This window comes from Panthera uncia, assembly GCF_023721935.1.
Source record: "Panthera uncia isolate 11264 chromosome B2 unlocalized genomic scaffold, Puncia_PCG_1.0 HiC_scaffold_24, whole genome shotgun sequence".
Classification (NCBI taxonomy): Eukaryota; Metazoa; Chordata; class Mammalia; order Carnivora; family Felidae; genus Panthera; species Panthera uncia.
Window position 1 is genome coordinate 111,576,620 of NW_026057580.1, and position 12,996 is coordinate 111,589,615.

The 12,996-nt window shown below is 48.5% G+C and overlaps 2 protein-coding genes across 3 annotated transcripts in view; both read left to right on the forward strand.

Moving 5' to 3' along the window:
- Window positions 1-4,169, forward strand: part of MRPL18 (mitochondrial ribosomal protein L18) — a 5,648-nt gene extending 1,479 nt beyond the window's left edge. The window contains exons 3-4 of the mRNA XM_049654533.1: window positions 3,053-3,284; window positions 3,773-4,169. Coding sequence (XP_049510490.1) covers window positions 3,053-3,284; window positions 3,773-3,844 — 304 coding nt within the window. The 3' untranslated portion in view covers window positions 3,845-4,169. The remainder of the gene's footprint in view (window positions 1-3,052; window positions 3,285-3,772) is intronic.
- Window positions 4,170-5,410: 1,241 nt separating this feature from the next.
- The window catches only part of PNLDC1 (PARN like ribonuclease domain containing exonuclease 1), a 15,819-nt gene continuing 8,233 nt past the window's right edge, over window positions 5,411-12,996 (forward strand). Inside the window, exons 1-10 of one of the 2 annotated variants that reach the window (XM_049654534.1) lie at window positions 5,411-5,613; window positions 6,027-6,084; window positions 6,388-6,461; window positions 8,086-8,125; window positions 8,657-8,780; window positions 9,177-9,265; window positions 10,700-10,800; window positions 11,701-11,777; window positions 11,938-12,081; window positions 12,567-12,639. In XM_049654534.1, the coding sequence (XP_049510491.1) occupies window positions 5,538-5,613; window positions 6,027-6,084; window positions 6,388-6,461; window positions 8,086-8,125; window positions 8,657-8,780; window positions 9,177-9,265; window positions 10,700-10,800; window positions 11,701-11,777; window positions 11,938-12,081; window positions 12,567-12,639 (856 nt within the window). In that variant the 5' untranslated portion in view covers window positions 5,411-5,537. The remainder of the gene's footprint in view (window positions 5,614-6,026; window positions 6,085-6,387; window positions 6,462-8,085; window positions 8,126-8,656; window positions 8,781-9,176; window positions 9,266-10,699; window positions 10,801-11,700; window positions 11,778-11,937; window positions 12,082-12,566; window positions 12,640-12,996) is intronic. The other variant, XM_049654535.1, reaches the window with a different exon arrangement.

A 12,996-nucleotide genomic window follows, 5' to 3' on the forward strand; every position in this document is an offset into this window, starting at 1 on the left:
GGGGGGGGGGGGTGGGCTGGGTGCTTGCTAAGGCTCCTTCTAAAAGATAGGGAGAAGACAGTCTGCCAGGAAGAGCATTCCCAGCAGAGGAAACGGCCAGGGTGGTAATGGGCTTGTGTGTTGGAAGGACTAAAAGGCCTGTGTACCTGGAGCTTAGTGAGCTTAGTGTGCAAAGGAGTGGATAGTGTAAGGTGAAAATAGAGGAGTAGGTAGGAGACCGATCGTTAACTTTGTAAATTGAAGTAAGCAATTTATGATTTCTTTTCACTACAGTAGGAAACTGTGAGAGGGTCTAACGTTTTGAGTTTGAATTAAAGGTCATTCTCGTTGCTTTGGGGTGAGCAGATTTTGAAGGGGGTAGGGTAGAAGCAGAAAGACAAGTTAGGAGTCTATTCTTTTTTTCTTTTTTTTTTAATTTTTTGTTTTAACATTTATTTATTTTTGAGAGACAGAGCATGAGCATGGGAGGGGCAGAGAGAGGGGGAGCCACAGAACCTGAAGCAGGCTCCAGGCTTTGAGCTGTCAGCACAGAGCCTGACGCGAGGCTCGAACCCATGAACCATGAGATCAAGACCTGAGCTGAAGTTGGACGCCCAACGGACTGAGCCACCCAGGCACCCCAGTTAGGAGTCTATTCTTTGTTATAAAGATGGTTGTTTATTGACCGCTTTGTATTTTCCAGGAACTACATTAGTTGCTTTATGTATGTTTTCTCATTTAATCCTTAAAATTACTTTATGAAGCAGGTGCAATAACGTCCTCCATTTTATAGGAGCAAGAGAATTGAGGCATAAGGGGACAAGGTTAATAATGAGCACCAGAGCTAGGATTCAGATATATTTGGTCTCCCCTAAGAGCCAGGCCACTAGAAATTATTATCACTGTGCTGCTTTATTTTATCTGCTGATTTACTTAGTAAGCATGTGTTAAAGGGGAATGTTTCTTAAGGACTCCATAAAATTGTAACAGAAAGTTAGAAATCGTATCTGTGTGATATATTCATTCAACAATCATTAGGCCTGTGGCGTTTCATAGGCATTTTGCTAGAGGCAAGAGATGCAAACATAGAGTAGACGTCGTCCCTGTCGGCAGATGTTTTCATGGGTTTGTAGTGAAAGATGGAATAGGGATAATGAAGTGTTACAGTTGTTATGATGCATTTTTACTTAGTGTACATAGGGAGGAGTCAAAGGGAGAAGGCAGATAACTTGAATTAATCTGGATCTTAAGTCAAAAAAGCTTTTGAAACACCAAACCTATTTACTTAATATTTGGATCATTTAAATAATTAGAGATGTATTTTCCCACCTGTTTTTTGTTCTATCAGCCATATTCACAGTATTATCAGCATAGATTTTTGGTATTTTATAGTAGGAAGTGACCTTAGAGATGAGTCCTCTGCCTTTGTTGAACACATGGTTTAGGATAAGGATCAGCAGACTGTGGCCCACTCTTTTTTTTTTTTTTTTTAATTTTTTTTTTCAACGTTTTTAATTTATTTTTGGGACAGAGAGAGACAGAGCATGAACGGGGGAGGGGCAGAGAGAGAGGGAGACACAGAATCGGAAACAGGCTCCAGGCTCCGAGCCATCAGCCCAGAGCCTGACGCGGGGCTCGAACTCACGGACCGCGAGATCGTGACCTGGCTGAAGTCGGACGCTCAACCGACTGCGCCACCCAGGCGCCCCAACTGTGGCCCACTCTTGATTTCAGCTCAGGTCACGATCTCGTGGTCATGAGATCAAGCCCTGTGTCAGGCTCTGCACTGAGTGCAGAACCCACTTGGGATTCTCTCTCTGTCCCCCGCTTGCTCTCTTTCTCTAAAATAAAAAAAAATAAATAAATTACAAATCTTTTAGCACACCACATACACTGTTTTTCATCTGAATCCTCCCTGCCCTCTTCAAAGTACACCTTGGAATTCCTTTGTGTTGGTTAAGAACATTGGCTCTGGAACCCGACCCCTGGACCGAAATCCCAGCTCCATTGCTTACCATTAGTTTTAATCTTGCTAAAGTGACATAACCTTTTTGGGTCAGTTTCTGACTGAAACAAAAAACAAAATCAAAATAAAAAAAAAACAAAAATCAAAAGAAATGGTTATGAGATTATTTTGCTACATGAACTATGCCTGAAACAGGACCGTGCCTGGCACAGTAGATGCTCAATAAATGTCAGCAGCATCGTCATAAAGTGCTACTTCGTTCTGGTGACTGCATAGAATACCACCACACGGATGCTTTCGTTGGCTGGCTCCATATCGTTGATTACCATAGTGATTTCCAAACAGGGTTGCAATGAATTGTTTTTTCCATGCATTTGATCAGTGACGTTGGACATGTTTTCATGGGCCTAAGGGCCATTAATATTTTCTATTTCTGTGAACAGGCTGTTCAGATCTTTTGCCTGTTAAGTTATTGGTCATTTTCTTACTGATTATAGGAGGCTTTTTACATGGAAATTACCTCTTTGCATAATATGTGTTTAAAGTGTTTTTTGTTTCTAGCTTGCCTTTTGGTTTGTTTGCTGTTTTTTTTTTTTTAACTGCAGAAAAATTTGTCAGTCTTTATAGAAACTGGATGACATAGTTTGATATCATATTTAAACAAGCTTACTTCGAGATTGTAAAAAAAAAGTGTACCTTCTAGTATTATGATTTCAGTTTTTTACATTTAAATCTTTGATCAATCTTTATTTTGGTGTTAGCTGATAAATAAAGGCTTAGAGTGAATATATCCTTACTCATCGCAGGGTCACAGCTTAGCTCTGCCTCCTTAAATCCTTTTTTGAGGTAGCTGCTGTGTCAATAATTCTCACTTTTCAGAAATACCAAGTTTCTCTAGGATATTTGAGGTGTTAAGTGTTTGGTTTAGTTGTTGAGGTTGTCCTCACAAAGGCAGAGGACAAACGCCTTTCCCAAGTAAAATCCAGGTCAAGTGCGTTGAAGTAAATGAAACACTGTGTTCTTGAGAAATATTTGGCGTTTATTCACCTGAGGCTTTTTAATCTTGAGGATTCTTTTACGGTTTCATTCTGTTCTCATCTCGTTTAGGTTGCGAGTTATAAGGACTCAGCATCACGTGGAAGCGCTTGTTGAGCATCGCGGTGGCCAGGTTGTGGTTTCAGCGTCCACTCGGGAGTGGGCCATTAAAAAGCATCTTTACAGCACCACGAACGTGGTGGCCTGTGAGAGTGTAGGACGGGTGCTGGCAGAGCGATGCTTAGAGGCGGGAATCCACTTCATGGTCTACCAGCCCACTCCGTGGGAGGCAGCCTCAGACTCGGTATTTTGGTTTCGTATTTATTTAGAAGGTATTGACTCCCGATGTCAGGTGCTTACATAGTAACGGTAATTGCATGTCTTAGGTTCTTTCCACGTGGCAGCTGCCGAGGTGGGTATCCTGACCTGCATCGTGGCCCAGAGGGTCGGGATTAGTATCCCCTGTCCTGTGTACAAGTAACCTGAGGCTGGCTTGTCCGGAGTCCGTCCAGGGGGACTGGCGTACAGCCGCAACGTAGACCGCTCCGTTTCCCCCTCATACGTTAACATCTCGTGTGTCTAATGAGACGCCATTAGTCTTTGACGTCTCTAACGTTTCTTCTTATCCATGTCATTAAGATCGCTTTCTGAAAAACCAGGGTAGGCTTGGAAGTTAGCAAGGAGCAAGGCGGCTGTTTCACCTCTCTTTCTTTCGAGGAGTGGGAAGCACGGTTTATTGCCCGCTTATTGTGCTGACTTAATCTTTTCCTTTTTTCTGATCTTCAAAACCAGATGAAGCGACTACAGAGTGCCATGACAGAAGGTGGTGTGGTGCTTCAGGAGCCCCGGAGAATCTACGAATGAACTAGAAGCATTGTTCCGAACGTATGGATATAAAGCTGTGAGCTGTTACATCCTTCAGAAGAGAGCATCTGGAAGAACAGCCAGCTTGGAAGTTTTATACAATCACGTAACAGTGGAATGTTATTACCAGTTAAGAAGGTCGTCCCTTTCACCCCTTGTGTGTGTGTGTGTGTGTGTATCTTGTTGCTTATCAAGGGCTAAATTCTTACCTTCTCTTGGACAGAAGTACCTGAGAAAAGCTGTTGCCAATGATAATTAACTTTCGAAAGACAAATTGTTTATAAGCTAAAGAATAAATGCATATTATGAACACTTTCTGGTTAAATGAATTTTTTTTTTGCCTTTGAGCTCACTGTGGCAAGAGCACACACACAAGATTTATGCAAACTGCATGTCACCACCTCCAGCGCAGAGGGTGATCTCAATAAACGATGGCTGTTGCTGCTCAGAGTGTGGACTTTTTTTTTTTTTAATAGGAAATGCCTGTATCAGTCAATTTATTATAAATAGCCTTAGTGCTGTGAAAAAAAGGGGCAAATCCTAACCTCAGTTGGGCTCCTGAACCCTAACCTGCAGAAGCAGATTTGAAAGAAGAAAGCACAGTGGGGAACTGAAGCAGCGGTGGAAAGGAGCAGGGCTGGTGTATATTATATGCCATTAAGTGAGTTTGTTGGATGGGTGGTGAAGCTGTGCCGGGTGGGAGTCACCGCAGCTCTCTCACGGGAGTGGATTAAATCAAAAGAGGTTAACTACTTCCGGCTATTTAAGACAGATGTGAAGAGGAAGAACACGTAAGCAGTTAGGGTAGCTTCTGGAGCATTTCCTCCCAGTTTTTAAATGTGTATCCCAATTATACATACATAAGTGAAATAACATTACTATTTCCAATCTGAATATTTGATAGGTTCCTGAAAAAAGCTAAGTATGCACCAACATTTTTTAAAAGTATGATTGGTTCTGAGAGGCCTTCAAGGGAAGACGTAAAGACTGATGGACTAGTGGCTTCGGAAATTGACAGACAAAAATAGAGTTCACCTGGAAGTGACACTGTACGTGGGTTCCCCCCCCCCCACCCCCCAGCAAGGAACAGGTGGATGTTTTTTTTACCTCCGCAAGGATTATCCCGGATCATCTCTGCAGTTCGATAGGCAATTATTGAGGCTTTCTGCGGAGAGTTTGATAGATGGTATTATAAAGGATGATGCAGACAAAGTGAAGAAAAAGAAGGGGTGTTGGGGGAGGGGACGGGGCAGCTCAATACGGGCGAAGTGCGAACAAGTGCTGATCTCAAAGCGGACGAAAGGTGGTCCCTCCACCCTGCCACAGCTGCCGTCCTGACCTACGTACCGCAGTTCCTCCAGGTGCTGTCTACCGGCCCGTTTTCACCCTTCTTCAGGCACCATTTTCTCCCACCACCCGTCCTAATACCCTAGGTCTCGGTAAACCGCACCTTAAAGTCGCTGCAGAGATTGCGGCGCGGAGCAAGGGAAAGGGGCTTTGGCTGGAAGGCGGGGTCTAAGCGAGCCCCGCCCGCGGCCGAGGTGTAAGGGCGGACACCTGTGGGCGGGCAGGTGGCGGCACGCGGCCGATCGCAGGCTCCCGGGCCGCCCGCTTCCCGTGCGAGCCCTTTAAGGCGGCCGGCGCGGCGGAAGCGCGTGGCTGCACTGGGCGCCCTCGGCGGAGCTGCGTGGCCATGGATGTGGGCGCCGACGAGTTCGAGCAGAGCCTCCCTCTGCTGCAGGAGCTCGTCCTGGGCGCGGACTTCGTGGGTAAGGGCGGGGATTCCGGGCCCTGTCGCCGCATCCCTCTGGCCCGCGGGAGCCTGCACAGGGTGTGGCGCGGGCGGGACAGGGGCAGGGAGGTGAGGCCCAGCCGGGACGCTCGGCAGGCCGCGGGAGGCGCAGAGAGGGCCCTTCCGACGGACGGGGACATTCCTTCTGGGGCCTGGGCGGTGGGACGTTAGGCAGCGATTACGCCTTGGCCCCACTGTGGGCCGGGTGGAGCCGAGCAGATGGGATGAGTGGCCTGGCTTGTCCTTTGTCTTTCTCCTGTCTTCTTGACCCCACCTGGCCTCCTGAGCCGAGTACGCTCGCTCACCTGCAACACTTACAACATGAAGAGCCGTGGCAATGGCCTGCGTCTGCGGACTCTTGTCTTTTTTTGTTTTTTGCCTCCCCCGCAGGTCTGGACATAGAGTTCACGGGCCTTCGTTCTAACCAGTCCCGGCCCCAGCAGATCAGGTAAAGCCAAAGCTGCCTTACAGCTGAGCTAGGGAGGGGCTCACCTGTGCCCTTCCGACTGGTGTTCTGGCCACTTGCACATTCTTTCCCTGCAGACACCTTGTTAGCATGGGAGGGGGGGGCAGGACAGCACTTTGGGGGGGGGGGGGGGGTGGTCTTTGTCCACTGAGCACTGGGAGTACCTAATAGTTGTAACAAGGAAAAATGCTGCTTGTGGTTGAGAGATGCTGATCCAAAGTGGAGTCTGGGGTGCCTTCACACCATTTCCTTCCCTGTGGGATGGAGATGTCTGTTTTTCCGCAGCCTGTTCGACCTGCCCTCGGAGTGGTATCTAAAGACCCGTCAGAGTGTTCAGCAATTTACAATCTGTCAGATTGGTGAGTTTCTTCTTCAGCTGTTTGCTACCACTTACTGAAGGAGGGGTTTGTATCGCCTTTGGGTTTCCTGCTGGTAAAACAGCTTTGACTCCTTTCAGAGATGCTGGCTTCAATTTTGGCCGTGTTGTGCCTGTGGGGCCCGACATTTGGGAACAAGCAGAAACTGAATTAGCTGCACTGTTCCCATGCCTAAGTAAATCAACATTAAAGAATCTGTATCCTCTCTCAAGAAAAAATGCGTGTGGTTTTTGCTTAAAACCTGCAAGAGCAAGATCCTGTTATAAAGCGTCTCGCTCTGCAGACTTTTTCACTAATGGGGCTTAGACATCTTTCTATATCAGCATAAACAGATTCCCGTTCATTTTTTAACAGTCACGTAGTGTTCTAGCTGTGAATGTACGGACTGACTCAGTCTCCTTATGATGCCTTTTTACCTTTTGTGTGTAATCAAACAAGTTGTGTTAACTGTCCTGGTGTTTATGGATGTGCTTGGTATACTACCAGCAGTGGAGTTGTGGAGTTAGTATGTGCATGAAAGTATGAACTTGGGGGGCCAAACGATCCCTCTCCTACCAGCCATCCACAGAATTTACACTGACTTCTACTAAAGCACTGAACGTGCCTGGTTTCCTCACTCGTGCTGGGTAAGATCAGTCTTCACTTTTTTGCCCACCTGGTAGAGGAAAAATCTAATTGTTCTGATCTACGTTAAAAAAAATTTTTTTTTAATGTTTATTCATTTTTGAGAGACACAGGGCATGAACGGGGAAGGGGCAGAGAGAGAGAGGGAGACACAGAATCCGAAACAGGCTCCAGGCTCCGAGCTGTCAGCACAGAGCCCAATGCGGGGCTCGAACTCACGAACTGCGAGATCATGACCTGAGCTGAAGTCGGGTGCTCAACCGACTGAGCCACCCAGGCACCCCTGATCTACATTTTAAATGCTGGGTTAACCTTTTTTGTAAAGGGGTAGGCGATCCATTTTTCAGGTTTTGCAGATTGTTCATATGGTCTCTGTTACAGCTACCTTTCTGTTGCTGGAAGTTAGCTAAAGATAATATGTAAATGAGCATGGTATGTTTCAATAAAGTTTTATTTACAAAAAAAGGTCTTGAAACAGATTTTACCCTTGCTTTTTCTATGCTGAGCATGTGTGTGTGTTCTCTCTCCTTGTCCTTTGCTATTTTTCTGTTGCAGTTTTTTTCTTAACGGTAAGACCTCTTTGAAAAGTATATGAAACAGCACGTAGATATGTTTCTGTTGTCTTCCCCTACTTTGAAGTCTTCTTCACTTCACCATAGGGTCTTCTTAGCCATGCAGACATTTTAAAGTCCTTCACTGTATAAATCTGTTTTCTTTAGCATTTCCTCCGGTTAGTTTTAAAACTAGAAAAATGTCACTTTTCTGTATTTGAAGAACCATTCACAATTATAGTTTAGTAATTTCAGTGTGAATTACAGTTTGAGAGCTCTCCTGTTTCTAATTTTTTTTTTTTTAAGAGATTATCTTATTCTAAGGCATACAAAGTATCTTTAGGTGCAAAGTACCGTTTGCAATGTTTCCTTTCTGCAGCTAACTTTTGATAGCTTTGCTTGGGTATTCACTCCCTCTGTTCTTCTTGTAGGATTGTCTGTGTTTTCCAGTATTGAAGGAGAGTCAAACAAGTATGTATAAAGACCTTTTGCAAAACACCTGGCTCTTGCCCACTAATCTTCTTCACCTGCTCTCCCCTCCGTCTTCTGCCCCAGGCTCTGAACCACTTTGGCCCTGGATGTTCCAGGTTCTCCTCCCCTTCTGTGCCCTTCCAGCCTCCTGTCCCCTGCAGGTTCTGGCTGCTTCAGGTCTCTCTTGGGGCAGCATCTTTTCCGGGGGTCTTTCCTGGCACGTCGGTGCCCCTCTCCCTGTTTCTGTGAGCCTTCAGGGTAGGTCTAATGAGGGTGATGTGACTCCTGGACACCAGCAGGCAGAAAGCGTGCTGAACGGTGGACTCAGGATGGGGGTGGACCCTTCCCTGAGGGCAGGATCTCTGCCTTTTTCCTTTGGCCCCAGGGCAGTCAGCAGTACTAGAAGCGGCCAACGTTTAGGTGCTTCTCAAGCGAAAGAAGTAATTCGCTTAGAACCCTGCCCTGTGGGCTAGAACTGAAAAAAATGTCTTTGGCTTTTTTTTTTTTTTCTTAACGTTTATTTTTTTATAGGTATGTAGCCCATTCGTGTAACTTCTTTCTCTTCCCCACGACGTTTGGGGTTTTGGATTCGGAGTTCTCTTTCCAGGCTTCCAGTGTCCAGTTTCTGAATCAGTATGGCTTTGACTACAACAAGGTATGGCAGCAGAGCGGGGAAGGGGAAGGTTTTTTTTTGTTTTTGTTTTTGTTTTTTTAAAGCTTTATTTATTTATAATAGCACAAGTGGGAGAGGGACAGAGAGAGAGGGAGAGAGAAAATCCCAAGCAGGGTCCACACTGTTAGCACAGAGCCTGACACAGGGCTCGACCCTGTGAACCATGAGATCATGACCTGAGCCGAAATCAAGAGTCAGATGCTTAACCGACTGAGCCACCCAGGCACCCCAGAGATAGGAAGGTTTTAAAGGTTCTTTGGTCCAGCTGGGCTGTGTCTCATTTCCTGTGCACGTGAGACTGGACAAGGAGGGCTTCTTTTTCATCTCCTGCTGCACAGAGGATGCCTCCACTAGTCTGCTTGTTCTCATCCTGTCTAGTTTCTCAAAAACGGGATCCCATATATGAATGAAGAACAGGAGAAGAAAATCAAACACAACATCCTGACTGGGAACTGGAAAGTTCGCAGGTAAAGCCTGTTTCTCCAGGTGCTTTGTGGGTTTCTGTTTCTGGTGTTTTTCCGCGTTTCCTGTGGGTAGGTGTGCTGGCTCGAGAGCACAGTGACCTCGCGGTGTCACCTTTAACCGGGGTGGCTTCGGCAGTATGCAATCAGCCAAACACGACAGCTCAGAGTGACGGTGGTTCCGTTCCTTCCGCTGCGATGAGAGCCCTCTTGCTGCATCAAGTATGATTTTTATGTTCAAAAGTGAAGGGAAGTGGGGAAGAACCGACTCTTGACTCAGTACTTCAGTGGAGAAGCAGGAACTCCATTCCGGTGCCACAGCGGGGAGGGGCTCTGCGGGACTCCCTGTGACGCGTTGTGCTGGCTTTCAGTGTGATCCTGGGGAGGTTTCAGGGGTAAATCCCGGGTAACCTTGACCATGCTGGTCATAGGCCTCGGCCTGGACCTACTGCCCCGCGTTCTTGAATCTGAGCGCTCCCGAGGGCGGGGTCTCTGCCTCTCTTCTTTGGCCCCAGGGCCAGTTGTCCTACTGGAAACCCCGTAATGCCGTAGAGCTGGGCCAGGAGTGATGCAGTGACAGCATCGCGTGGTCACCTGGGCCCCAGACAGGCCCTGCAGTCAGTTGTATGGAGCTCAACCAGTCACTTCAGCAATTTGAGCTTTAGAGTCTTGCCTTTATCGGGAGGGGGCTTAAATTAGACCAGTTTTAGCTCTGGAATGTTCTGGCTGATTATTAGGTCCAGATAACTACATACTATTGGAGGTGGGGGGTTTTGTTTGTTTTTGTTAAGCCCTATACCCAAGCTGGACCTCGAAACCACAACCTCAAGATCAAGAGTTGCATGTTCCACTGACTGAGCCAGCCAGGCACCCCCAGAAGTTTTGGGCTTTTTTCTTCCCCCCCCCCCCCGAAATCCTCATTCATGGATCTTCAATAAAAATGTCTCTTTTTGTAAGAGGAAAACTATTTGAATTTTTAACCTTCTGTTATTTTCAAATGTTGGAGAAGAGTCTTTCCTCATCTCAAAATAACATCATGTTCTTGTGTCCCTAACATGGGAGAAGATGTGCTTACCAAAGTTCCTGTCTTTTCCTTATGTCACCAGATGGTGCTTTATTGCCCCAAAGGCCGAATTAAGCAGACGGGCCTGACTGTAGTGCTCAGCGTTGGCTCGATCCCAAGGCCTCTTCCTGCATGCGTCCCAGTGAGGCAGAAAGGATGGGGCGTGCCCCTGCGAATGTATGGGAGAGCATAGGCCAAGTGTCTGGCTTTCTGTTGCAGAGAAGGCTCAGAAAATAGTCCCTTTGGGGTCTATTCTGTTGCCCGGATCACCGTGTTAAAGCTGGCACCCTCAACCCCTGGTCACGTTCACACTGTCTTGAGGTTCTGTGGTTCCCGTGGTTTTCTCCAACCTCCCATTTCTGTGTGCCTGCTTTCAGTTCTCTGGATAAAGACCAGATCAAGGTGGTGATTGATGAGGTGACACGGTGGCTGGACCTGGCGGAGGAGGGCGACTGGATGACTCTCCCTGGTATTGCTGGTAGGCAGGAGGCTCTTCCCGAGCCTGGGAGTGTTGGGGCCGGTCACTGGCAGGTGTGGGGGTCGGGGGAAATGTACCCCCTCTGTCTTTGTGGATCCTGGGCGTCAGCTCAGCAGGCACGTTGTCCTTGGGGTTAGATCAAGCTCCGACCTCAACTCAGAAGCTGGAGGCATTTTGATCTGTTTTGTTTGGTTTTGTTTTGTTTTTACATTTGCTTATTTTTGAGAGACAGCACAAGCAGGGGAGGGGCAGAGAGAGGAGACACAGAATCTGAAGCAGCATCCAGGCTCTGAGCTGTCAGCACAGAGTCCGATGCAGGGCTCAAACTCACAAACCACAAGATCATGACCTGAGCTGAAGTTGAACTCTCAACCGACTGAGCCACCCAGGCACCCCATACCTGTTTGGTTTTTTTAATTAAAAAAAAAAAACAAACAAACTTATTTTTGAGAGAGCGAGAGCAGGGGAGGGGCAGAGAGAGGGAGACAGAATCCAAAGCAGACTCCGTGCCGTCAGCACAGAGCCCGACGTGAACCACGAGATCGTGACCTGAGCCGAAGTCAGACAGTCAACAGACTAAGCCACCCAAGGGGCCTCTGTGTTTATCATTTTGAAAGAGAACTTTATGACATTCGGCGTAGTGTGCTAACGTGGTGGCCGTCAATAGCTGTGACCCCCACACGGAGACCCTTTGGGGTCCTCCGTTTCAGAGCGGCCCTGAGATCAGCTTCGAGGATGGATGCGGATGCCGTGTCGTCCCCTCCCGTGGGCTTCCGGGCCGCGGCACACCGAAGCGCTCCGTTTGTTCCATGTAGCTCTCCACTCCCTTCCTCCTCTCGAGGGGAAGGTGAACCGCCGTCTGTGGGGGTTCCATGCGAGCCGTGTGTCTCCTTGCCGCAGGCTTCCAGGCCTTTGAGATCCAGCTGGTGCTGAGGCAGGCCCTCCCCAACATCTGGACGGTCCTGAGAGACCAGGGGGTGAGTTCCCACCTGGGGGTGGGCAGCCTCAGGGGCTCTGTTTCTCCCTCGGCCTCTGAGAAAGGCTCTCTCTCGTCTTCCCCCGCTCTCCTTCTGTGAGATTATGGCTACGTTCCCAGGAACCCGGGATTCAGAGGACTTGTCTCTACTTTTGTCTCAGATAATAGTGAAAAAAGTGAGCAAACAGCATCGCTGGTACCTTGAGAACACCTCCTGCGATCGAGAGAGCTGTTGGAAGGAGAAGATTCTTCTCTCTGCGAGGGGTTTTTCTGTGTTTTTCCAGATGCTGGTGAAAGCCCAGAAGGTAGGGAAAAATCTCTCTTCTTGGCCTCCAGCCGTCTTTCGTATTTCTGACCATGGTAATACGCTGCGCTGCCAACAAAAATGAGATGCCTTGAGATAGAAGCGGTCCGTTCTTGTTGATAACCGGCTTTCTGGATCTAGCCTTCTTTCCCCAAATCGTGACGGGTTAAGTGGGGACAGAGGGTCTGCATAAAACACTAAGGTTCCCGTCCCCCACATCATGACTAGCTGACCCGGAACTGCTTGGGGGGAGTTGCTTCAGTTTAGCCCCCGGCGTGGACCCTGCCCCACATCCCTCCAAGCCCTGCTCGTCCTCTTTCTGGCATCTACGCATAGGGGCCACTTGTCATGGGAGGGGGTGGTGAGGGGGGATACCGTGTGGTGGGATCTCAGGGTTCTGAAGCTGCCCCCACCCCCTGCGGGAGAGTGTGGACCCGGGATGTCTGGTTTTAACCCTCCTTTCTGCCGCCTGTCCATCCCTCCAAGCAGCCCTTGGTGGGCCACAACATGATGACAGACCTACTGCATCTGCACGAGAAGTTCTTCCGGCCGCTTCCAGGTACAGGCGTGCCCGCCACCCCCTCCCGGTCTTCCCTTCACGTCCAGACGGGGTTTGGGCCCCAGTCCTGCCCCAGGGTAGCCCCTCCACGTACCCCTCCCCGGGACCCGCGGGTTTCCGGGGGTCTGGCGGATCTGTGCCTGTTCCCATTTTCCCCCAGTGCAAGCCAGGTGACTTTCCGGCAGAAAGACTTCCATTCGGCTTGATCCCGTCCCCGCCTTGATGGCAGCTGTTGTGTACCATTGCCTGAGACCTTGTGGGATCAGAAATGCGAGGAGAGAGGAAGCTACCTTCCGTCTCTGCTACAATCCTAACACTTGGATTCCCCCCCCCCCCCCCCCCCCCCCCCCCCCCCCC